We start from the raw sequence: 26,021 nt of genomic DNA, 5'->3' as shown, positions 1-26,021 counted from the left end.
GCCCCAAATGCTGAGCGAAGGGTGGTCTCCCGGAGCCTCCAGTATTCCCAGGCTTTACAGTATCTTTCACTAGCAGGTGTGAGGTGGAGCCGGAGGCTAGGCGAAGGCGGGAGACTGGGTTTAACCCTTTATTTACTTCTTGAGACGGGACTCTGAGGAAGGATAGCGAGATGCTTCTTTCCGTATTCCGTAGACAGCGGTATGAACCAGGTCTCTGGTCCAGGCTTAAAATAGGGTCTCGAACTCCTTCGCAAAGACGTTTCCCCTTCTGGAGAGTCGAGGATCCAAGTATCTACCATTCGAGTCCTTACAATTTGACTCTGAGCCTGAGCCCCTGTGGGGGTGGATCTCCTCCTTGGGGGTTTCCCTAAACTCCTCCGGTTCTCTTTCCCAATTGGGAAACAGCCTAACGAGGAAAAGTGAGGTACGCCTGCAACTGGAACGTGGGTCTAAGCGGAGATAAGTGGGCGGAGTAATCTTTCGCCATCGCCAGTTTAAGGGATCTCTGGGCGCGGAGGGACACCAGTGGGTTCAGGTCTCAGTCAGTGCTCCCCCGAGTGGGCAGCGAGCAGGGCCTCGTGGGCTGTGTGGAGTCTCTCAAACCGCCACCTCCCTGCCTACCCACTAGCTACTGGGAAAGACTACTTTCCTCTGGGTAGTCGCGCGGCATCCACATCCACCTCCCCTCCTTGTCCCTCCTCTCCCCTCGGTCTCCGCCCCCTCGCGCAAAGGAGGCCTTGCCGCTTTAAGAGCCGGGGTAGCGATTGACAGGCAATAAACGCGGAGTGCCGGGCTGCGTTGGAGCCGCCCCGAGCTAGGGGCTCCCCGGGCCTCAGGTAGGCGCACCCCGGTCAGCACCCACCCCAAGGTCCCTGTGTCCTCTACGTCTAGGCACAGCACTGGGGCCCTAGTCTCTGGATCCAGTCTCCTCCGGCCCCTTCTCCCAGGCCCGTCCCCTCCCTCTCCAACTCCAGCCCTCCCTCCACCTTTTCGGGTGCTCCTAGAGAGAGACCAAACCCCGCTGCCCATTGACGCTGGCCCCCGCCCCTGCGGTAAGGGCTGCAAAGTGACATCGGGCACAGAGCTGGTGAGCTGTGCGGAGCCCGGGTATCCGCGCAGCCTCTCCGGGGACCGTGCGGATTCGGGGGACTTCGGAGCCGGGCATTACGTAAGAACTGCGCTGTTAGCGCTTCCGGGGAGTAGGGGCGCGAGACAGAGGTTGCGCGGGTCCCGGTGGCTTCCCTGTCCCCTTGGAAGGCTAACACCTCAATCTTCTCTGGGAGGGGGTGTGGGAAGGGGCGAACTCCTTCTGCCTCCCAGGCTGGTGGAGAGGACGTGGGGGAGGCAGGTCGGGGACAGGGGCTAGTGTTAGGGCCTGGAGACCTAGGAGGGGATCGGTGCCAGGAGCCAGGAGCCAGGGTCAGAAAGTTAGGTCAACTAAGGGGGGCAGAGTGAGGACCCGAGCTGGGCGCAGGCATTCAGTGACCTCATCCTTTGGTCTCCCGCGGGCGCTCACGCAAAAAGCCTTCTTTGATGGCTAGCAACACGCCCCCCTCCCCCCGGGTCCTAGCGCCCAGCGTGTTAGGGCTGGGCTCTTGGGGCGGGGGCGTTCTGATTGTCATTGCGTGCAGTCCGCCAGGACTCTAGACCCCCATCCCTCAGTCTCTCTACCCCTCCCCACGACCTGTCGGTCTTCAAATCGCCTTTGTCAGACCTTTCTCCCCGCATCTCTTTGTATGTGTATTGATGGAGGGGTAGGTGGAAGGTTGGAGAAAATCTCCCCTTTTCACGGCTGGTCCGTATCACCCTCAGACCCTAGGTCATGCAGATAGCCTAGAGGTAGGAGAGGTCACCCGAGCCAAGGGTTTCGGAAGCCGAGGTGCGAGTTCCCAGATGCCTGGGCTCCGGACCTTGGCCCGGAGCCAGGCTGGTTTGCCTGGCACTGCTTGTTCTCCTGTGGGCACAGCTGGGCCCCGCCCTCTCGGAGGCTCGAGTGGGGGTGGGGCAGAGCTAACCGCTGCCGCGGGAACCGACTCACTAGGGAGAAAACCCAGACAGGCTAGGCAAGACTTCTGAGGACAGGATCCCCCCTGCCGCTTCCCACTCTCCGCCGTCTAGGGAAGGTGGAATCCTGGAGCCCCTCCGTCAGTACCTCTGTCACGGTGAGCAGCGCCAGCCTAGAGGAAGCTCCAGGTTCCAGGTCATCATGACCTGGGATGGGGAAGGAAAGGATCCCTCCTCACAGCTCTCTAGGAACAGAGACAGCAGGGGTTGGCACTGGGGGCACTCTCTGGCAAAGTGGATCCTGGGCATTGCTTCCAGCCTGGGTGCTAGCCTGACAGGGGGTGCCCTTCCTCTTCCTGAAAGCTGCTTTCTTTCACATACTTGGGGGCAGATCCAGGAGGAAGGGGAGTCGTCCCCCAACTTTGTAATTTGTTATTTCCAGCTCAAGCCTATCTAATTTTTAAATTAAAATTAGGTAGTGGTCCCTCTGAGAAGAATCCTTTCTTTGGGTGGGGGGAGTGAAGTTGTGGCTCCCTTGCCTGCTGGGCCCAGTAGGGATTCATTCCTAAAGTGGGCACTACCAGCTGCTTTCCTCTACTCCCCCAGCCCTGCTGTGTGTGAGCCACTGCCTCCTGTTGTCATAGCAACCGGGAATTAGGGTTTTCTCCAGCAGCACATGCCCAGGAAGGAAAAGGGAGAAAGGGTGGTGGGTTGCCCCCCGGCCCCTCCTCTAAAGAATGGGGGAATCAACCCCAGCTTTGGGAGGCCCTGGGATGGGAACTGGAACTATAAACTCCATACCTGGCTCTGCCCAGAACCTCCTACTCTCCTTGTCCCAGCTGTGGGCTAAGAAAGGGAAAAGGGGGAAAGAGGAAGCCAGAAAGGCCTTGGGGAGGTGTGACATCATTTCTGTCAGACAGACAGACAAATGTTTGTGGAGTATCTACACTGTGCTAAGCCTAGGATCCAGAGGCAAAATAAAACAGATGTGGTTCTTGACTTCATAAAGCTTACGGTCTGAGAACATCCATCTTTTCTGCATTTTACTCAAATTCTGTATTTTTACCCACCCCCTCTCAAAAAAAAAAAAAAAAAGGACATGGCAGGCAGGAACACGTAATTTTTTGTTAAGAGTCATAAAAGTTGGATTTTCATTGTAGCTCTCTTTATTAGCTTTGTGACCTTGGACAGATTAATCTCTCTGAACCTCTGTCTTCTCCTCCTTGGAGAAACGGGCATGAAATATCTGTTCTTCCTGCCTCTTAGGACTGTGAGATCATTCAGTTTTGGGCAATAGCCTCTTTCCTACCTTGTTGGCTGATCCTGAGGGAGGGCCCTCCTTAATTCCTTTCTATGGCTCTGTCCTTGCGCCTTCTCATCCTCCTCTCTCCCCTCCTCTAGGAGAGACATTTTCAGAGCCCTTATCGACTTCACCATGCCGGTTGCCGCCACCAACTCTGAGACTGGTAAGAAGTGGGTGCGGATATCTGTTTATATCAATGGTTCAGAGGGTGCTGGTAGGGTGGGGAGCAGCAGTTAGCTACTCCTACAGGTCCCTGTAAGAACAAACTGCCCCCACCACTGCTCCACCCAGCTAGCTACTCAGCCATTCATTCAGGCAGCTTCTATGGCCCTGCCACACCTGCCCCAGGATGGGGCTGGAGACACAGCACAGCTCACCTCCGTGGAGGGCAGGGGCATGCGTGCTTCAGATTTGATGTGCACTATTGCCCGAGAGAAATGGCATGGGGCCACGCTGGTTAGGAAGTGGCCCCTAGGAGCTGGGCCTTGGAGAATGGCTGGGGGTTACAGAGACTGCAGCAGCCCAGCCTGAGACTGAGAAGTCCGTGGTGCGTCGCTCACCAAACAGGTGAAATAGATCAGTGCGTGCTAGAGATGTGGTATGTGTTTGCTGAGGCACGAGAAGTTAAGCGTGGAGAATGCCAGGTCAAGAAACCTCACCTTGGTTCTGTAGGTTTTAGGGCAAGGGAGCGGACCACTCAGATAAGCTAAAAAGCCACAAGAGCAAACTGTTTAACCTCTCTGAGCCTGTATCACCTGTTCTGTAAAGAGGTTGATGGGAGACTCAAAGGCTGTGCTGGGAGAGTGTTACTGTTAGGAATATTCACAGTTATTCTGTGCTCCTGAGTTATTATCTCATTATCCTTGAGTCAGTCACTTCCCTTTTAGGACCTAAGTTTCCCCCACCTGTAAGATGAAGTGATGAGACAAGATCAGGGTTCTTAACTTCTGTTGGTTCTGGATTCCTTTGAGAATCTGATAACAGCCATGGGCCCTCATCATAGACAAATGCTTCTCAGCACAAAATCTGTATTCTACTCTGGAGTTCAAGGACCCCTTAAGTACATTCAGGAACATACCCGGTGAAGTTCTCTGTGCTAGAGGCTAAGGGCCCTAACAACCCAAAACCTCTCTGGCTTTGCTCTGATTTTTCTGTCTTTTCCCCTGCCTGGATGCTTTCCGCACCATGCAGCCCCTACCCTTGCTCAGGGTAATGCTTCTGCCTCTGCAAGATGTTCCCGGCTTCCCAATTTGATTGGAGTGACTGTTTCTCCCTCTGAGAAACTGAACCAGGAAAGTGAAGGCTGCTGTGAGGCCAGAGCCTAAGCTGTGACACACTTGTACCCAGGAAAAGCCTATTCTCCATGCAGTAGGGGGACTGTCCTAATGTCCCCTATTTTCTGCAGCTTTAGAGGGCTCAGTGCCTCCACCTCCTGTCCAGCCTGCTGGGCCTCCTGGGTCTCTCCTGCTCCAGCCTGCCTGGGCCATTACTGTAAGCTGCTTAGGGGTTAATGAAGCCCATCCCTGAGCCTGTGATTAAAGGCCTCTCAATCTGGGGCTGCCCTTAAGCCCATTAATAGTGCCTGGCAGGGGTGTAGAGGGAGAAGGAAGCCAATAAATTGGCTTTCTTGCTGCAGGCCTTGATCGGGGCATGGTGGGGTGGGTTGGAGGACAGCATGGGGACTGGAGCCCAGGGGTATGGCTATGGGGCCTGCTTCCTCTGAGGACTCCTGAGGTCCCTGCTTTCCTGGATGTTATGCCATGGGCTGCTTCTGCCTTCTGCTATCCAAAAGAGAAAGGATAGAAGCAAGCAGCTTAACCTCTTGGAGCCTGTGTTTCCTATTCTGTAAAGAGGTGATGTGTGACTCAAAGGCTTTGCGTCTCTTACCCCTTCCTGCAGGCAGCCCTCTGTGCCCACCCCAGACTGAATTGGCTCCCGGCTTTGAAAATCTAATGGTGGATTATGCCCCTGCTCATTTTGTGGCTATTACACTTCTTACAGGCCTGAGAGACAGCTACACCTCTCAGTATGAGGTCAGGTCCACCCTTTCCTTACCCTCTTCCTTCTTCGAGAGATCCCAGCCTTGGGCTCTGCAGAGAGTGAAGCTGGAAAGGTCCTTCTCCCGCCACCTTTCCATGGGTCACCATAGTCATCGTCATTGTGAAGATGAGAAAAATGGTGTGGGTGTATTCCTCTGCAGAGAGGGTTGGGGAATGGGTTGGTAGGTATGTGGGCTGATGGTTGAACTTGCCTCTGGTCTCCAGACCTGCAGCCTCCTCGCTCTCTCTTCCTCCTTCCCCTGACTCCCTTCTTTCTTTGAATCAAGGTGGGGATGTGGGCTGCTTTTAGGTAGAGCTGTCCCTTTAAATTTCTCTTGCATCCCGGGGTTAATGTCCTGGTGTGTAATCCCTCCTGTTGCCATGGTAACCAGGGGTGCACTGCAACCTGGTGCTACTCCTTAGGGACTGGCTGTTTGGTGGCAGCAGCAGTGCCTGGTGGTGGCCTCATGGGTACAAGGTTTCAGAAGAATGGAGGCATTGGGCTGGGGTAACTACCAAGTCTCTCCCTCCTGCCCACCCTTGTCCCCTTCCCCAATTCCAAGATGCCTGATCGGCCCCCTCAGGTGTCACCCCTCACCCAAGGGGAAGAGCTAATAGGAGATGGGGGTGGAGAAGAAGGTGCTGCTGAGATGTGGGGGTAAGAAGGGCTTGGGATACCCTTCCCTGCCCACAGTGGTACCACCCCCCGCACACACACACTTTTTCTCCGTGTTCTTCATGCCTCGACCCCCATGGATGGCAGCTAGCAGGAATTATTCGGGGTCTGAGGTACTTGTCCCATTCCACACTATTGCTACTGTTCCCGGTGGAGGATCAAGAGTCATTCTTGGGGGCTTCCTTTGATCCTAAGGGGACCTTTGTAAAAAAAATTGGGCCTGGAGAGGGGTCAAAGAGTAGAGGTCGGAGGGCAGGGGAGAGGTAGCGTGGGGGTATATTAGAGAAGGTACCTTCAAGAGAGTGGAAAGGAAAAAGGTGGGACCAAGTCCCCAAGGTGAGGCCAAGTCCCCATCCCCCTTGGGCTCACTGCAGCTGGACTGTGAGGGGAGGGTCTCTGAGCACCACCTCACATCTGAAGGGGCAGCTTATTTAACCCCGCTCTCCCTTCTCTCCGCCTCCTTCTCCCCACCCCCACTGGCTGGGATTGTACCGAGGGGCTAAGGCCAGCCGTAGGACCTGGACTTTCTCTTCTACCGCCCCCGACCCACCCATCTGTTTTGGCCAATCAGTAAGGCGGCTGAGCCTTGCTATTGGCTGATCCTTCAGAGGGTGCTCTCTGAGTCCCGCCTCCTCCAGCGCTACCGCTTCTGGCTCGGAAGGTGGCCCATTATCGAGTGGAGGCTACTCCGGGAATCCCCGGCCGGCCGGGGTTGGGGGGCAGCCATGGCGGGCAGCCCAGGCAGCAGGGCCTCCTTGGAGGGCATATCCCTGGGCTCCTCTGAGGAAGCTGACCTCCGGAGAGAAGGGAGGGAAAGACCGGGCTGGGAGGCTGGAGGAAAAGCTGGCCCTACGGGGTTCGGGGCATCTGGAGAGGGTGCCCTAGGAACGGACTTCCGGGAGACTAAGGGTCTGGTGGCACAGCCCACCAGGAAAGCTGGCCTAGACCGAGGGTGCCAACTACCCTGGCTCAGTCCTCCCTCATGGCTAGCAGGTGTGGGACTCAGTGTGTGAGGATGACTGGGGAGTGTGGACTCCAGGATACCCTGCAGAGTGGGAAGGGTCCCTGCCCAGGCCTTTCTGAGCCCTAAGGGCCTTGCAGTTCTCCCACCAACGCCAAGCCCAGGCCTGGGCAGAGGGGCTTGGGCGAGGGACTGGGATCTTGCTTCTGGAGAAGGTGGGGTGAAGGGGAAGAGGGTAGGAGTACAGGAGTCTCTGAACCATGTTTGCCAGGTCCAGTTTCAGTGCCCCCTCCTCCCCATCCCCATTCCTTCCTGGAGGAGGGGGTGCTGACGAGAGCTATGAGAGACGCCAGGGAGGTGTCTACCCCTCCTCCAGGGTTTGGGAGCTGTTACGCAGATGTAGGCGTGGGTGGCAGGATGGCAGTGTAATGATACCCCCTGCCCATCTCTGCCCCCAGCTGGGTACAGTCTGCTTCTCCCTTCCTCTCCCTCCCCACCTCGAACCTTCACAGCCAGGAGCTTCTTCCTCTGCAGGTGGGTGACCACAACCCACCTCAGATCTCACCGCCAAGGCTGGGGCCTAGTGTCAGGTGTTCTCACATCCTTGGCTACGTCCTGTCCCAGGCTGAGGATCTGTTGATCTTGGTCTGACTTCTGCCCTTGGGAACCCACAGCCATCCCAGGCCTCTGGGTGCCTGTTTTCCCAGCTCCTGCCAGTGTTCTGAGCCTCGGCTTTGGCTTCCTATGATCTATATTAATTTCTCAATAATTATAGATCATTGTCTGTCAGAGTTGAAGGTCCTGTAGACACCATCTAGTCCAACCCACCCATTTTACAGGAGGGAAAGTCTGAAGCCAGTGAGGGACAGTGACTTGTGCAAAATCATACCGAGTTCGTGGCATAGCTTATACTAGATGCTGCATAGGCCCTGGCTTCCTGCATAAGCTGCCTGCTTGACTCTAGGCCTGCACTCAGGGGCAGGCTCCAAGCACCGTTTCTCTCATTCCTGAGTCAGCCAGGTGCAGGTGGCTAAGTCCTGGGGTTTCAGCCCATCTGGAGGTTGAGTGAGGAACCTGTGGTTCTCAGGTTCAGGGCAGAACCTGGAACCTGACGCCTGTCTCCCTTTCTCCTCTCCCCTCACCTCAGAGTCCACTTCATGCTGCCTGGAGCCTCCCACGTGCCCAGGCAGGCATCACTTAGGGCCTAGAGAAACTCCCCACTTTTCTCCTAGGGCCCCTGCCCCAGGCATTCCCATGCCTGGCAGGGAAGGAAGTGCTGCTGGGGAGGGGCTTATCCTCTGTGGGATGTGGGATGGGGGGCTGGAGTTGCCATGATGTGTTTTGGTCTCCTGTGCCCAGCTGTGTGTCTCACTGCCCACTCCTTTGCCCCAGCCATGCAGCAAGTCCTGGACAACCTGGGATCCCTCCCCAATGCCACGGGAGCTGCAGAACTGGACCTGATCTTTCTTCGAGGCATTATGGAAAGTCCCATAGTAAGATCCCTCGCCAAGGTATAGTGCTCCAGGGAGGCGGGCACGAGCACACTGTGTCTGGGGAGGCGCAGTGGGGGATAGGGTGTTAGTCACACGTGGCTCCGGGAATGGGGCGTGTGGCACAGGAGACCCCTGGGGGGGTATGCATGAGCATCCATGCCCAGATGATGAACCTGAGCAACTGCATGTGGGGCTGCCCTGTGCCTGACTGATGAGTGTGAGGATATGCCCGTGTGGATAGGTGTTTGGTGACTGCCTGCCTGTGGAGGATGTGATGGGAGGGGGTGAGCATGCCTGTGCACTCAGATCTCCAGAATCCATCCTGTCTGTCCCTCTATTGTTGGGCGTTTTGTGCAGATGTCTTTTCAAGCTCACCTGCCATTCATCGGGTGGGGAAAAGACTAAAAGAGAAAGTTTTAAAACGATCGGGTAATGGCAGTGATAGAGGCAGATGCATTAAGCCTTTTGGAAGCATAAAGGACAGATGCCTAACCCAGTCCAGAGTGGGCAGGGAAGACTTCCTGGAGGAAGGGCCACTTGAGCTGAGTCTTGAAGAATAAGGAGAAGGGGGAGGACATTCTGGGCTACAGGAAGAGCTTGAACAGAATCAAAGATGAGAAAGAACCAGAGGCATATAGGGAACTGTAAATGTCTCTGTGAGGCTGGAGCTTCGGGTGTGAGACAGAGAGTGTGAACTGTGGAGACACCGACAGGCGGTAGAGGGCTCTGGGGGCTGTGCCTGGGTGCTTGGGCATTGTCCTGTGAGCAGCATGGAACTTTTCATGAGTTTTAAGCAACAGTGTGATGACGGCACGTGGACATTTCAAGAGCATCCCTCTGGTAGCCACATGGAAGATAGATGGAGGGTCTTGGCCGGAGTTAGAGAGATGGTCCTGAACTAGACCTCTGGTAACAGGGTTTGAGGGAGGAGAGGATGAAAGAAATATTTAGGAAGTAAGCTGGCAGTGCTTGGTGTTGGTTGTGGAAGGTGAGGGGTGGAAGTAGCAAGACACGCAGGATTCTGCAGAGAGAAAGTGTGGGGCTGGTGCTGCCCTCAGCTGAGAGAAGAAGCACGGACGGACAAGTGCGGGGACACGTGAGGAGGGAGCCCCCTCTCCTGAAGAGAAAAGAAGACGAGAATGGTACCAACAGCTGTGTTGGAGGCAAGACTGGGAGGTGCATGGAATCATGCCTAATTGCTCAGGTTTCCCAGGGGAGATAGGGCAGTTCTCTGCTGGGAATTAGAGATCAGAGGCTGAGTATGAAGGTGGGGGCGGCGGGCAAGGGTTTGAAGTAAAGTTTCAACTAATCACTGAAGGGAAGGAGAGAGGGAACCCACGAAAGCCAGGGAGCAGGATCGACATGGCTTAGACTATCTAGTGCAGTTGCCGGATTTTCTAGATGAGGGTGGTTCAGTCCAGAGACGCAGAGATAAAAAAGGTGGCTTCGGTTCAGAGCTTGTACTGATGGGGCTGTGGAAGGCTGTGAGAGGCTGACATACGGGGGCCATCGTGAAGCGGACAGGTGAGAACGACTCAGAACATCACCTCTGGGGCCTAGGCTGGGAGGGGAGGGGACCAGGTGGGGACAGAGAGGCAGGGAGAAAATGGAGGTAAAGGCCTGAGGGGTCTCTGAGGTCACAGTATTGGGGGAAAGAGCATATAGCTGGAAGAGAAGAAAGCCAGGTCAGAGAGAGGAAGGTAGGAGGACAGTTCTGGGGGATGACGTGACAATCTAGGATCTTGCCTCAGTGGACAGGAGGTCATCGATGTTAAAGAGTTCCAGGAATGGGAGGCCCACGTGTGGGATGGGGGTGGTCTACACGGGCATTGGAATCTCGGGTTACAGCAGGCATTGGGGAGGGGAGGACTGAGACAGTCCCAGGGTCTTCAGTGAATGGTGGCGGGGGTGACCAGGAAGTTGGCAGTATCTTCGATTGCAAGGAAGGAGAATATGATATATCCAAGTGTGGGGGGCGGGGGTTCACAAGGTGGGGGTGGGGACTGTCACAAGCCAGCTGTGGCCGGCCCCGGCATGGGGTGCAGAAGGGGACCAGGCCCCACTGGAGAGAAAGAGCTGCCACAGGGGACGCCATGTCCCAGGGACACAGCCTGGTCATGATATCACCTGTGGGATGGTTAAGACCTAGGGAGGTTGTTAATGAGGAAAGACGAAAAGTGTGAGAGGGTTAATAGTGGGAGGTTCTGGGGAAGAGAAAACCGAGCAGATTGGACGAGATTGGAGAAAGGCAGCTCGCTTTTCATGCGGTGGCCAAGGATTGTATTCATGTGTTAAAAATAAAAACAAGGAATTCGGCATGTTTCAAACAGAATGTGAGCTTCATGAGAACAGGGATCTCTCTTTGGGTCCCTATGTCCTGAGAGCCTAGAACAGTGCCTGACACATAGTAAATGGTCACTGAATATTTGTCGAATGACTGAATACAAGAGTTTAGAGCATAACATAGCAGACCTCTGAGCACCCATCTCTACGATGTGGATTCTGGCCATATTTGCTTTAACTCTTGCTCTTCGTTTTTGAAGTGAAAAGGATGATACAGGTAATGCCTCTCCCCTTTTGCTCATTTCCACTGGTTTCCCTCCCCAGTGGTAACCACCACTGGCTTGAGGATGATAATGTCATACCTCTAAACTGCATATCTTGCCTACGTATGTGTTTAGCTGTAAACAATGTGCCCCTGTTATATGAGTTCTTAAACTTTATATAAGAGAATGATAGTGTAAGCTGCTTAGGTTTTTTAATTCATATTAGTAGTATAGTTATTGACTGAAGTATATAGATTCACTTTAACCATTGTGTGGTTTTCCACTATGTGAATAGAGCCCAATGTGTGTGTTTATTGGTTCCCTTGAGGGCAGGTACGTTGTTGCTGCTGCAGCGCATACCCTCACATCCATCTGCTTCTGCATGTGTGAGGGTGGACACTTGGCAATGGAATTTTGAACCTCAACATCTACAACCTTCCAAAGCTGATTTCAGAGTTGGATTTGTTAGACCACATCGTCTCTGTGTCACTTGAGCTATTGCTTCTACAGTGAGACGGCCAATGAAATAAGGCGGGTCTTGCAAGATGGCAGGACCTCAGGGTTAGAAGCCAGCCTTCTTCGAAGCAGGATCCCCTTTAATAGCCTTCCTCTCTGGGGGCTTTGTCTAAGCTATTTGATGGCTCTCCATTGATGGGATTGCTGGCTGGCTGCCTCCGTCATCCATTGTCATTCAGTCATCCATCATCTGTTCAACAAATATCTATTGTGCACTCACCAAGTACCAGGCACAGTGCTGGGTCTATGGCAATGAACTGTCAGATAGTTTGTTCTTTTCCTGATAGAGCCCAAGTCTGTCATTTCCTCACTGAGCCCTGCAATGTCCCAGTCCTGGGACCTCATAGTACAGCCTAATTGAGAAGTTACCAATGTGCCATATCTGAGTAAGTAAATTCCCTTCTCCAGAAATGTTCTTGGGGATAACCTGGTCTGAATTTCCTCCTGGGAAATGCCTAGTATGGTTTCAGATGCGTAAAGTACAATAGAAGATGGTGTGGACATTTCCTTACTCTGAGGCCTCCAATCAGAGGCGCACAGGCTAAGGGAACCTCGTGACTTCTCTCCCTCCAGTTGTGGGGAAAAGAGGGAGTGAATCTCCATACAGGCCTGTCTGTGCTCAGTGAAAGCCCTCCCATCCCTGTAGGTGTGACCCTTTGCGATGTAGCTTTGCCGCTTCTCTCATCAAAAGGTAGAGTCTCCACCTGGGTTTGACCATGAGACTTGCTTTGGACAACAAGACCTACTTCTCACTCTTTCTGACCAATTTCAATGATTATGTATACAGAGATACATTTCTAACCTAATAGACAAAGTTCTTTGATCACAAATCCAGCTGTAGAAACTTAGTTCTCCTGGCGAAGTGGCTCAGAAACCCTCAGGGACAGAGTCAAGGTGGAATCATGTGTGGTAGCTATTCTTTTTTTACCCTTACAGACTTGGACTTGACTCTCCTCTCTGGGGATGTGGCAGACAGTGTGGGAGGGGCCAGGCTGGGTAGATCTAGGACCAGGGAGGGGCAGGACTTGAAGGGACAAACTCAAAGAGTTAAAGGCTCTGGAGGGAAGTCAAATCTTTTCTTGATCCACAAAATCACGAGAAACAAATCATGGCTGTTTTAGGCCATATGCATTGGGATGGTTTGCTACACAGCAAAGGCTCATAAATCATAAATCCAGGGGTTTGGCTATGGATAACAGGTGGCAGCCCTGGCAGGTTGGTGGCATCTGGGAGGGCTGACACAGATTCAGCAGCAGGTGTTCCAACAAAAGGCAAGGCTAAGGTAAGGAATCCAAGGCAGGTGACATTTAGAAATTCAGACCAACTGTTACCAGTGGAGACATCTGCCAGCTGGGAGGCATGGGAATTAATACATGTGAGATGAAGAAGAAAGAACACAGGATTTGGAGTCAGAAGATTCACCGGCTGGCTGTGTGACTTTAGTATGTCTGACAACTAATCTGAGCTTCAGTTATTTCTTCTGAGAAGTGGGGATCATGATGCCTATCTCTCAGAGTAGTGGTGGGCATATGGGGAAGTCATATGGAGAAGTCATGGGTGTGGAGGTGCTTTTTAAATGATAAAGAGTTGTGATAATGTAGTCTCGGCCATTGGACTGGAGCTCACAGGGAGGACTCCACACCTGTAGTGAAGCTGGAGTGAGATGGCAAAGCAAGACAGGGCCCTAGAAGATGTCACTAAGAGACTGACCAGTGGACATAACAAGCAGAAGCTACAATAATAGGGAGCCCAGTGTATCAGCCTTCGCTGTGTAACAAACCATCCCAATGCATATGGCCTAAAACAGCCATGATTTGTTTCTCGTGATTTTGTGGATTCAGTGGGTGGTCTTTCTGTTCTGGGCTCTGGGATTGCCATCCTCACTCAGCTGGGAAGTCTGCAGTATCTAGGTTGAGGGACTGCCATGTTTTTTCACATGGCAGTCTCAGCAACAAGGGAGGACAAACTCCAAATCCCAAACACTTTCCAAGCCTCTGCTTGTATCACATTTGCTAATGTCCTATTGGCCAGAGGAAATCACATGGTCAAATCCAGATTGAAGAACGACATTACCTTCTGGCACACTGCTCTCTGGGACTTCTTTCAGTTTTGAACTATTTCATTATGAGCCTGGGTTTCAAATGAGAATTCTCTGTCTCTTGCCAAGCTTAAAGAGGTTGGAGTGGGAGGGCAGAGGGAAAACCTTTCAAAGAAATAGCTGTGTGTCATTTCTGCCTTTGCAGTCAGCTTATGGCTCTGGATCAGGAGCTGGAAGGTCTGGGTTCAAGTATAGGCTCTATTATTAACTAGCTGTGAACCTGGCCCAAGCTTCTGGTCCATAGTGAGCTTGAGCCCCTGCTATGCCAATGATGATTTTCAGAGCAGAATTAAACAAATGGTTACCATAGACATTCAAAGCCACTCTGCTGGTTGTGGAGCCTGATGCCTCTAACATTGCAGTAAGTGCTGTACCAGGAACATGCTCTCTAAAAAGAGGTGCCCAGATAGTGACACCACAGCTGCGGGGGAGCTCAGAGAGTCAGGAGACTTTGACTGGGGTCCCTGGTATACACCGATGAGCTGCATGTTGCTAAGGAATTCATTTTACCCATTCAAGCCTCAGATACTTTATTGGGAAAATAGCTTTAATATTACTAATCTCACAGTGTCGTTGTGACTTTTAAATGGGATGATATTTTGCCAATGTGTTGCTTCACCATTGGACAGGCATATATCCCATGGCCCAGCAATTTTGTTCCTTGGAGAGATTCTCACATGTGCACCAAGAGACAAAGACTGGAATGTTCATAGCCTCACTGTTCACAATGGCAAAAATCTGAAATGATCCAGATGCCTCCCAAGAGCAAAGAGATGAATAAAATATGGGGTAGTCACACAATGGAATCCAATACAGTGGTTAAAATGAATGAACTAATGCGATAAGGGAAAAAAGAATGAATCTTAGCAAAATAATGCTAAGTGAAAAGTAATAGTAAGTGAAATAAAATGAAATACATTGTTTCTTAATGTGAAAAGGGAAAGTAAATCTTAGCAAAATAATAGTGGGTAAAAACAGTAAGTGAAATAATGTTAGTTGAAAAATTATATTAAGTAAAACAATATTAAGTGAAACTTTATTAATTTAATAATAGTAAATGGAAAAATTCAGGTCCCCAAGGATTTTATATATAGCATAATTCCCTTTTTTTAAGGTAAAAATAATAAAAAATAATATCCATTCTAGGACTATGTAGAATACATACAGATACACTAAAACTATGTAAAATGGGAAGCCAGAGCATGAGGAACACTGGGACTCAAGATGGTTGTTTCTGTGAGTGGATGGGTGGGTGGAGCATGTGATTAGATGTAGGATATTGTCAAATCCCTATTTATGTTTTGAGTGGTGGAGTCTGAGATCCTTGTTATATTATTACGAAATCATCTAAATACCAACTAACTGAAAGGAATCCATGCACAAACCAATGATGAGAATATTATCATGAACCAAGGATATGATGAATCCAGTTCTGAGTTTCCAAAGTCCCAGAGAAGTGTGTTGAAATTGTGATACAGGTTGGGCGTTCTCAGCCCTCTTCAATCAGCTGTTTAGATCAGCCTGGTGTAGTGTTTCTTTTGTATTTGAATGATTAAATGTTTAAAGTTTCCTCTGGGCTGGGAAGGTTGAGCTTGGAGAACTATGCTTTTGTATGTGTGGGTAAGGTGTCCAGTGGCAGCTACAGGAGGAGGAAGGGATCAGCCTGGGAGAGGAGTCATTAAATCAAAGATGGGAGTTAAGTGGCTTGGGAGATGCCTTGGTCAGGCGAGGGCTCCTAGGGAAACTTGTCCTCCCCAGCAATGGAGCAGAAGATGCTGAGGCTAAAATGGGTGACCTCTATGCTCACGTCATGTCACTTGGGCCAGACTAGCTCCTTTAACTTGAAAGAGTCTGGTCAGGGTCACCATGGTGATACAGTGACATACCTGAGTACCTTTGTTCATTCTTGAAACAGTTCTTGGGGCCTCTGACTCCCAGCATTGACTTGAACACAGTGGTGACACAGAGCCAGGAAGCTCCGTGGGCTGTGCTGAGCTAAATGACTGGGGATCACACGGGGTTTGGTGGAAGCTTCTGGGGCCTGTCCCTGCCCGCCAGCCTCTGGGGAACATCAAGGCATGACGGCCTCTGAGTGCTGCTCCTTTTCGCCTTCAATTGTCTGTTTCCCCAGCAGGAGCACTCTGCCGAGCCAGGCCGTGGGAGTCAGTCTGAAGTGCTGCCCACCTGGTAGGGAGTGGTTTAGGTGGCAGTGGGGTCAACGTGCCTCCTCATGTGGAATGCTATTCCCCTGGCCTGTTTGGGGAAGACAGGACAGAGAGGAGCTAGCCTTTATGGAGCACCTGCTGTGTGTCAGGCACTGTGTCCCTCTCACCGACTCCTCAGAGTAGTATCCCTGAGAGGTGTTATTAAAATCTCCTCATTTCGTGCACTTGAAAAACTTTCTCTATGGAAATTTTAAAAAAATGTCTCCTGAACCTCCATCATCCATTGTCCCTTTCAACATTTAACAACTTATAAACAGCCCTGTTTTATACACATCTCCTCCTACTTCCCTGTCTCATGAATTATTTTGAAGCAAATCTCAGCCATAATTTTGTTTGTATTTCAGTACGTATAGCTAAAAGGTAAAGATTCTTTAAAAAGTAGTCATACTAGCATCACACATAGAAAATCAGACAATTATTTTCTTATGGATTTTTTTAAGGCAGAAAGTGGAGGCCCTTATTTATTGGATTAATTTGATTTATGCGTTAGTCTGTGCCACCCTTCAGGTTTCTTTTTTTTAAGCATTTTATTTTATTGTAGTTTCAAGTATACAGTACATTGGTTAGACTTTATATAGTTTATGAAATGATCCCCCCGATGACTCTATCGTCCCTCTGGCTCTGCACACAGCCATTACCTTACTGCTGACTGCATTCCCTATGCCGTGCGCCCCATCCCCGTGATCATCTCTCAACCACTAATTGGCACTTCTTTGACCTTTCACTGCTTTCTTCTAGTCTTATGGATTTTTAATAAATGGTATCGGGAATGCCTGGATAGTCATTTGGAAAGAAATCAAAGTAGATCCATACCTCACACCATAGATCAGAAAAAACTCCAAGCACATCAGAGATCTAAATGTGAAAAAAGAAACCATACTCGTGCTAGAGAAAACATGGATCTGTGTGGGGAAAGCTTTTTTTTTTTTTAACTATGCTGCAAAATTCAGATGCATAAAATATTAATAAATTTAATTATACCAAATATATGTATTTTGCATTGACAAGAAAACCATAAGCAGAGTCAACAGACCGATGACAAACTGGGGGAAAATATTTGTAAGAGATAACACAAATAAAGGGCTTATTTTCCTAACATAGAGAATATTTAAAAAATGGGAAACAGAACAAACCAAGACCTGATAGAAAAATTGGCAGAAGACATGAACAGACAATTCACAGAAAAAGATATGCAGATGGCCCTTAAATGTATGAAGGGATGCTCAACTTCTCTCAATAAGCAAATGCAAATTAGGCTCCACCAAGAGATCATTTCTCATCCATGTGATTGGCAGACTTTCCAAGATTTGATCACACACTCTGGTGGGAAGGCTTTAGGAAAGTCATCCAATGCTAGTAGGAAGGCAAAGCAGCCCAAGCCCCATGGAGGAGAGTTTGTCAATATCTTTTAAAAAATCGTCTAGGTATTTACTGCTTGACCCAACAAGACTTCTAGGAATTTACATGGAAGACCTCCAAAGATTCAGAACAGCTATGCCAGTATTATTCACCACAGCTTTATTTGCAATAGTAAAATATTAGAAACAACCTAAATACCTGTGGAGACTGAATAAATTATGGTACTCCAGTTGTGTGATGAGTCAAATGCAGTAATTTAAAATAATAATAATAATAATAATAATAATAATAGTAATAATAATAATAAAGGAAGATCTCCACATTGCAGCATAAACCAAACCAATTAAACAAACAAAAAAACCCAAGGTATCAAAGAGTGTATATAGCGTTCTACTTTTTATGTAAGGCTCTAAGGTAAGGATTTGGGGATGGGAGCTGCCTGAGGGCAGGTGGTACCCAGGGCTCCGTTTGGTACCCCAGGGCTCTTTGGGAAGCATCAGGTCTTACCTGTTACACCTCCACCACCAGGCCCATGAGCGGCTGGAGGAGACGAAGCTGGAGGCGGTTCGGGACAACAACCTGGAGCTGGTGCAGGAGATCCTGCGGGACCTGGCGCAGCTGGCGGAGCAAAGCAGCACAGCCGCGGAGCTGGCCCGCATCCTCCAGGAGCCCCACTTTCAGGTTCCCTTCCGTCTTGAGTGGCGACTGGGGCAGGCCATTGGGGGAGGGGCCGACAGGAAGTTGGAGCAGGGGTGGGAAGGGACCGCGGGGCACTGCCCCTTAGTCCCTCCTCTTCCCACCACCTCCCCAGTCCCTCCTGGAGACGCACGACTCTGTGGCCTCGAAGACCTATGAGACACCACCCCCAAGCCCCGGCCTGGACCCCACGTTCAGCAACCAGCCTGTGCCTCCTGACGCTGTGCGCATGGTGGGCATCCGCAAGACCGCTGGAGAGCATCTGGTGAGAGTGCAGGGCAGGGCCAAAGGTGGGGTCCGCAGTGGGGATTGAGAGTAACCAGCGGGGGTCAAACCCGGTCAGGAGAGGGCTGAAGATGAAGATGGGATCAGCTTTGCCCAGGGACCGGCCCATGCAGACCTAGGAGACTGCAGACACTGGGCATATGAGGGGCAAACATACATGTGCCAGAACCCTCTTCATTCTGCCCACTTTCCCTCCTTTAGTGCTCCTGTAAATGAAGAGTGGGGCATCAGGATGGAAGAGGAGAAGTCTGTGAGGGCGGAGTGGAAGGGTGAAGATGGGAATGGGGGGCGGGGGCTGGAGATTTCAATCGAAGGTTCTGACATGGAGCAGTTGAGGCCTCATCATACCTGCCCTCGGTTCCCAGGGCGTGACGTTCCGTGTGGAGGGCGGCGAGTTGGTGATCGCGCGCATTCTGCACGGGGGCATGGTGGCTCAGCAAGGCCTGTTGCACGTGGGCGACATCATCAAAGAGGTGAATGGGCAGCCTGTAGGCAGTGATCCCCGCGCGCTGCAGGAGCTCCTGCGCAGCGCCAGCGGCAGCGTCATCCTCAAGATCCTGCCCAGTTACCAGGAGCCCCACCTGCCCCGCCAGGTGGGTACCTCCACCGAGGTCCCCACTCAGCACAAAGCCCAAGGGGGAGCTGAACCTCAGTTGTCAGAGTCACAAGTCTCGGGGTGGGAGCCCCTCCTCTTCAACCTGAGCTCAAAGCAAGATAGGGGGCGGGGCTTGTGGGGCGGGGCGGTGACAGGCCTCTGCGCTTATTGCGTATTGCACCTGCACACGCTTGCGCATTTGCCCTAGTCTTGGGTACTCATGCACAAGTGCAAGGGATGTGAGTGCATTCAAAGCTTGGTATACTCATTGTATACCAGAATATACAATGAGAGTCTTCATTGTGTGTAGCTGTCTACATGCCTAAGTGTATGCATGAGTGCGTAGAGTCGGATCGCCGGGTATCCTGTACAGCTGCCTCGGAGTTGGTGGACTGTGGAGGTCTGGCTGCTCTGCCTACTTCTATTGGCTTTCTAGCTGTCTGCCAGAGCCCCTTCCTCCAAAGAGGGAGGATGTGAGTGGATGGGAGGGATCCTGCATTAGGTGCCAAAGTGGAGTCTCTTGCTGGGTGATCCCCCTCCTCGGTGGGTGGGGCCAAGGCGCCAGGCCTGAGCAGATTCCTTATCCTGTCTGAGTCCTTTCAGTTCTAGATGCAAAGGGAGGCTGGTGGCAGGGAAGCCGGCCAGGCCTGGGGGCATCATGCCTTTAGATAGGCAGTGTCAGGGCCTCTGTCATCTTTGTGGGGAGGAGGCAGAGGGTGGGCTGTGTGACGTTCTCTCCACTTGGGGAGAATGGAAGAAGGCATGTCCCTTCCAGCCTTCCCCTGCTTCCTTTGACACCCCCCTTCCTGACACTGATCCCCGGCTAGGTATTTGTGAAGTGCCACTTTGACTATGACCCAGCCAGAGACAACCTCATCCCTTGCAAAGAAGCAGGCCTGCGGTTCAACGCTGGGGACTTGCTCCAGATTGTAAACCAGGATGATGCCAATTGGTGGCAGGTGAGCCCTGGGTGCCCATGTAGTCTCTCCAGGCATGGTGTGTGGGAAGTGTCCTCTCACTCAGGCAGTGCTTTGCCCATGTCCATTTCAGGCATGCCACGTAGAAGGAGGCAGTGCTGGGCTCATCCCCAGCCAGCTGCTGGAGGAGAAGCGGAAAGCCTTTGTCAAGCGGGACCTGGAGCTGACACCCACCTCAGGTATAAGCCACGTTCCCCCACAATCTGGATGTGACTGGTCCCTGCCTGGCCTCACCTGCTCATTTCTCTGTGGCCAGGGACCCTATGCGGCAGCCTTTCAGGAAAGAAAAAGAAGCGAATGATGTATTTGACCACCAAGAATGCAGGTGGGTGTTGGAGGCCCCCTCCCCCTCTCTCTAATATGGCACGTCCCCTTCCTGCCAACAATATGCTCTCCTGGTTCTGATGCTGCCAGTCTTGTCTCTAGGCCCTGCGCAGTCTCTCCTTGCTGCCCCTGTCCCCTGCGATCCCAACCCCACCCCCTCCACCTGACAAGCAGTGCCATCTCCTTGTGTCCAGAGTTTGACCGCCATGAGCTGCTCATTTACGAGGAGGTGGCTCGCATGCCCCCCTTCCGCCGGAAAACCCTGGTGCTGATCGGGGCTCAGGGCGTGGGCCGGCGCAGCCTGAAGAACAAGCTCATCATGTGGGATCCAGATCGCTACGGCACCACGGTGCCCTGTGAGTGGGAGCTGGGCCCTGCTGGGTGGGGGGCAGGGAGCAGGGGATGCCTTGGGGGCCAGAGCTGGGTCTGCTGAATGGGTATCTATATGAAAACCCGGTGTGAGGTATTGGGCATGCGCCCTCTCTGGGCTAGTGGGGGGAACTGCAGGCTGGGGAGGTTTTGGCGGAGCTGTTTCCGGAACCTGTGGCCGGGTGGGCTGGGCCAGGCCAGCTTTGCCTCTCCTTCTTTCGTGTTTCACTTGCTAAAAGCCCAGCTGGGAACCCATGTGAAATAGGGCTAGCCTTGTGGAAGGCTGGGCTTCTTGGTGATAGAACCCAGCTGGGGTGGTGAAAGCTTCTGGTTCCTGGAGGTAGGAACCTAAATGCTGACCTTAGGTCAGCTCGGCCTTGCTGTGTGGCTTTGGGATGCACATTGCCCTCTCTGGGCCTTAGCTCCCCACCTGTGAGCACTGGGTTGAAGCAGTAATCTCTGATGTTTCTCCCAATATGGACACCTCAAGTCTCTGTGCACCAATGGTGAGGGTGAGGGCACAGTGCGTGGGAAGACAGCAGTGCTGAGAAGATGGAGGGCAGGCTGTACCCCCAGGGCTGTGTGACACACACAGAACACGCTCATGTGGTGGTGTGGCCTGCCTGAGCCTATTCAGTCCCTCCTTCCCTCTAGACACATCCCGGAGGCCCAAGGACTCAGAACGGGAAGGCCAGGGTTACAGCTTTGTGTCCCGAGCGGAGATGGAGGCCGACATCCGTGCTGGGCGCTACCTGGAACATGGCGAATATGAGGGCAACCTGTACGGCACACGTATCGACTCCATCCGGGGCGTGGTTGCGGCCGGCAAGGTGTGCGTGCTGGATGTCAACCCCCAGGTACCGTGGCCCACTCTTTTTTTCCCCTGTGGGTGTTCTGCTTCCCCTTGCTCTCCCCCCTATATTTCTAGGCACTTGTCTCCCAAGCATTCCCATATAACCTATCAACTACTGCTAGGGACCCAGCCCACCCGGACCCCTTTTCTCAGCCTCCTGGACCCCCACTCCTCTAATCTGCTTCAGTTACCCCAATCCCTAGCTACCTGCCAGCAATTTTTCTACCATTCATCTCCAGGACTCATGTCCCAGAACCCCAGCTACCCCTTTCTCATCCATTCCTAGGTACCCATCCTCACCCCCATCACCCTAGATGTACATGGGATGTACTCCCCGACTCTCCTGTCCTTCTGCAGGCAGTGAAGGTGCTGAGAACAGCTGAGTTTGTCCCTTATGTGGTGTTCATTGAGGCCCCCGACTTTGAGACCCTGCGGGCCATGAACCGGGCCGCACTGGAGAGTGGGGTGTCCACTAAGCAGCTCACGGTGAGGGGCTCTGAGATGCAGCGGGAGGGGTCTGATGGCTGCCTGGGGTGGGAGGGGGCAGGCCAGAGAAGAAGAGAAGAAGGTGGTATTAAGGAAGGGGAGAGGTGCCCACCCAAGGTATTAGTGAGGGAGGACTTGCGATTCCTGCTTTATAGGTGTGAGCAAGGAAGTAAAGTGCCCAGATTCTCACAGAGTCAGGGACACAGCTAGCCCTGAGAGCAGGAGCTTCTGCCAGGCCCACTGCTTGGCCTACTCTGTGGGGACAGAGTACTGACCAAAGGGAGCCCAGAGGGACAGTAGATCTGTGGGCAGAGGCGAGCCAGGTGGGCTCAGGGCTTTTCCAGCTAAGGGAAAGTCTGAAGGGAAGGAGGAAGACAGAGGCTGGAAGTCTGGCCAGAGGGATGAACTAGCATCAGGGAGGAGGTAGCTCTGCGAGGAGAGACTTCAAGTGAGGTGTTGCATGACTCCAGGGCACCCTCCTGTCAATGTAAAAAAAAACCGTCCAAACCTGTAGAAATTTTTCTAAGTTTATTTGAGTCAAACTGATGACATATGCCAGGGAGCAAGATCTCAAATGTGCTGGAAAATAATAGTTTTTGCAGTTTCTTTTATACATTTGGAATTAAGGAAAGTAAGGAATATTACGTAAAGGTGGGAGAAAGCAAGGGATTGGATTACAAATTAGTTAAGATTATGTGCTCCCTTGAGGGTAGTCATGCTTTAAAAAGGGATCTGAAAAGGCGGGGAGGGCAGTTCCAGAAACAGTGGACAGAGCTGGCTTAAAGCAAAGGTAAGCCTTTTAGTAAAGAAGTTATATGTTTGGGGCGTGACTCCCCACCATGACCTGCTCAGTTAGGAATTTATGATCAGATTGCTTTGTGAGGTTACTTTCCATAGAACCCCTTTATTCTTCCACAGCCCTCTGCCTGGGTACCCTTGGAGCAGCCTTCCCCAAGATTTGTAGGGTTTGCAGAGTTCTGAGCTCAGGGGTCCCTCTGCTGGCCACTCCTGGTACTGCAGGCCTCTGGTTACTATATTACTCAGGCTGTCTGGGCTGTCTGGGCTCCCCTCTGTTGCACACCTGCCCTGGCCACAATCGCCCCAGGCAGCTGGGCCATCCCTAGAGCTACTGCTTTGGCTTATTTAAGTCAGTATTCAAGTTCCCTTCCCACTCCTGCCTGGCCAGCTTGGACTGGGTCTGAGATGGGGGTTGCCTTGTATACCTGTGGGTTGCCCTAATACCAGGTGTGGCAGGTGCCTCTCAGGATGCCCAGACAAGGGGGCTTAGTCAGACTGGAGGGAACACTGGCATTGGAGTCACAAAGACCCTGTGCAGTCACTGGATGGCTGTGTGATCCCTTCGTATCTCAGTTTTCTCTGTTGTAAACAGAGAAATAATTAGTCCTGCCTTGCGGAGCTATAGTGAAGATTCTGTGGGTTGGTTGCAAAATGGTTAGTGCCATGTTTGGCACTTACTAAAGGCTATTTCCTTCCTTCCTTTACCCATCTCTCTGTCCATGGTTGCAGGAGAGACACCTTGGGGCCTGAAGGGAGGGGCTCCTGCCTCTGTACCCGCCATGGTTGGGCTTTGGGGAGCATGCTAGATGGGGCAGTCTGTAGATCCCTCTGATGACAGAGATGAGCGTGGGACACTGACCAGTGGGAGGGCCCCTTGTGCCGGCAGGAGGCGGACCTGAGACGGACAGTGGAAGAAAGCAGCCGCATCCAGAGGGGCTACGGGCACTACTTTGACCTCAGTCTGGTCAACAGCAACCTGGAGAGGACCTTCCGCGAGCTCCAGGCCGCCATGGAGAAGCTGCGGACGGAGCCCCAGTGGGTGCCTGTCAGCTGGGTGTACTGAGCCTGCTCACCTGGACCTTACCCCATCTGGGTTGTGACCCAGAACCCTAAATTCATCCTTCCCCAACCGTGACCCCCAACCATAATCCTTAGCTCCCATCCCTGGCGCTCTGGTTGTCCCTGGGTAGTGGCTTCTAGGGGGCCCTAAGTCTGGCTTCGACACAGAGAAGTGCCACTGCCAGGGAGCTGGGTGTTCATGGGGTACCTCTATGCCCAGGTGCTACCCCCTCTTGATCCCCCTTGGCCACCAGATGTCCCTCTCTGAGGGCCAAGCTGTACCCAGGAATGTGTCAGAGCCACCTCTAAAAGGCTCAGGCCAGAGATCAGAAAAGCTGCTATGGGACCACGTGGTCAGTAGGTACACTGCTCTCCCCCCACTCCGTCCCCCACCCCTTGCCTCTCTCCAGTCCCCTTTTCTCCTCTGGACTGGTCACACCCACTGTATTCCTGTATTCCTGGGCTCCTCCCACCTCATACCCAGATGTCCTAGGAGCAGGCCCTAGGCTGTTTCCCCGTGGTCTGTGGAGTAAGTAGCTCCCAGGTGGCCAGTCAGGCCTGGGCAATGGTGCCAGCCTGGTACCATCCTGAAGGCTGCAGGAGCCAAAGCACGAGCCAGTTGCCAACCCGGGGAGCAGTGCAGCTCTTGGCTCCCTCAGAATGAGGTGGGGTCCCACAAGTGAACACTACCCTGTCCTTCCTTACCCACAGCTTTTCACTGCCGAAGTCTCTCCACAGACTTCTCCATTGTGCCCCTGACAGGTCAGCTTTGCTTCCTGAAGGGCAAGGCTGGCAGTGTCAGTGGGCTTAGCCCAGGTCCGGGTGGGTGGGAGGCTGAGCCCTGTGATGAGGAGCCCGCTATTACTGACCGAAGATCTGCAAGCTCTCCATGGCCCATGGTGGGGACACGTCTGGGTTCCCTGTACATGACCATGTCCATTTTGGTCTACTCTTTGGCCAATTCCAAGTGGCCTACTGGCGTCAGGGCTGCTTGGGGGGCTGAGGAAGAGTACAGAGGGGATTTTGTGGGCACTGGGCCATGGGGTATAGGCTTGGTGAAGGACATTTGTATTTTGGTAGGCTCCTCATAACCCAGCTCCAGGGGGCGCCATCCACACTGTTTCTGAGCAGCTTATATTCCGCAGGCTGCCGTGCCTGATCTGTGTTTCTGCTGCTGGCGCGTGTGTGTCAGGCTCGGCCTTTGGAGAGGAGCAGCAAAGAGTGATTTTGCTTGGAAAGTCACTCTTTGGGGTCCCTGTTTTGGGGTTCCCCATCAGCCCCTATGTCTTATGAGACCCTTATCCTAGTTTCTAGAGCCTTGACCCTCCCAGATGTCTTCCTCCAGCTCTCCTATTGACCCCTGACCTTAAACACCACTCTCCTGCCTTTGGGGAGGGCAATTATGTAAAATAGGAGAATCCCTTTTAAGAAAAGAATGCTGTCCTTGACTTCCCCAGGCATCTCATCCCTCATCCTTCTCTGTGATCCTTCCTGGGGTGAGCCTGTCCTTGCAGGGTACCACTCCAGCCCCTGTGCTTCCCAGCCCTTCTGAATGTCTAATCAGTGTTCGCTGCAGTGTCAGCCCAAGCTGGCCCCTGAACCACTGTGTGCCCATTTCCTAGGGAAGGGGAGGGAGAAGAAACAGATATTTATTACAAAGTTAGAAATATATTTATTATATTAGGGATCTCATTTACATTTGCATAGGATATGCAAATGAGATGTCAAGGTCAAGCCTTTTCCCATCCATTTGCATAGCTCTGCATCCACTATGCAGTCATCTTTATACTCCTCTTTCCCCTTTAGTCAGAGTTCTTTTTATCCTTAATTCAGCTCTCCCTTGCACCACCCTCACCCTCAGCCCAAGGGTACTGGGAGCGGGAGGCAAATGGGGTATTCTCCTGTTGGCCAGAGGCCATGGTGTCCTTTGTAAGGGTCTACCCCATCTGGGGGACTTGGGAGTAGAGACAGTGAAGGGTCTGCTGTTGTAGCCACCCCACCTTCTTGGTTAACCTTCAAAGCCCCTTAACTAAAAGACGTGGGTGAGGGGAGCTGGGCATTTCCACTGTGGATACTGTTCAAGCATCATCACCTCTATTGATGCCCAGGGGACAGGGCTGTCATTATCCCTGTCTGAATGGGTACTACCTCCCCTGCCTAAGCCCCACTCCGTGGGTTGGATCAAGTGTTCCAACTGCGTTAGCTCCGACTCTGTCCTCTCTCCTTCCGCTGTGGATGCTTGTATTTGAGGGACCTCAGGATAATGAAGACCCTGCCCCCCAACTGTCCACACTCAGTCCCAGCCCAGTTGCCCTTCCCCTCTCCCCTCCTTCAACCTTCCTGTTCCTGAGCGTTCTCT

The 26,021-nt window shown here is 52.3% G+C and overlaps 1 protein-coding gene across 2 annotated transcripts; it reads left to right on the top strand.

Annotated features, from left to right (window-relative positions):
- Positions 1-547: 547 nt before the first annotated feature.
- Positions 548-26,021, top strand: MPP2 (membrane palmitoylated protein 2). Of its 2 annotated transcripts, XM_006910094.3 has the most exons (13): positions 548-836; positions 3,406-3,470; positions 8,376-8,494; positions 17,749-17,901; positions 18,032-18,181; positions 18,567-18,794; positions 19,624-19,755; positions 19,847-19,952; positions 20,030-20,098; positions 20,292-20,453; positions 21,121-21,323; positions 21,677-21,805; positions 23,490-26,021. In XM_006910094.3, exons 2-13 carry the CDS (start codon positions 3,440-3,442, stop codon positions 23,664-23,666), a joined length of 1,659 nt encoding a protein of 552 aa, XP_006910156.1. In that variant the 5' UTR covers positions 548-836; positions 3,406-3,439; the 3' UTR covers positions 23,667-26,021. The 2 variants fall into 2 exon arrangements, with proteins under 2 accessions (XP_006910156.1, XP_015443497.1); XM_015588011.2 differs by lacking the exon at positions 21,677-21,805 and having other exon boundaries at positions 758-836.

The sequence above is a fragment of the Pteropus alecto genome, unplaced genomic scaffold (genome assembly GCF_000325575.1).
Source record: "Pteropus alecto unplaced genomic scaffold, ASM32557v1 scaffold313, whole genome shotgun sequence".
In the NCBI taxonomy this organism is placed as follows: Eukaryota; Metazoa; Chordata; class Mammalia; order Chiroptera; family Pteropodidae; genus Pteropus; species Pteropus alecto.
The sequence above is the reverse complement of the archived record's forward strand: the minus strand, read 5'-3'. Positions and strand labels throughout refer to the sequence as shown.

Bases quoted from the DNA above. Each gene is read 5' to 3' on its own strand.
- MPP2 (XM_006910094.3), top strand. From the start codon at position 3,440: ATGCCGGTTGCCGCCACCAACTCTGAGACTG. The intron at 17,902-18,031 runs GTTCCCTTCCGT...CCACCTCCCCAG, and splicing joins TCCAGGAGCCCCACTTTCAG to TCCCTCCTGGAGACGCACGA. The intron at 21,324-21,676 runs GTACCGTGGCCC...GTCCTTCTGCAG, and splicing joins TGCTGGATGTCAACCCCCAG to GCAGTGAAGGTGCTGAGAAC.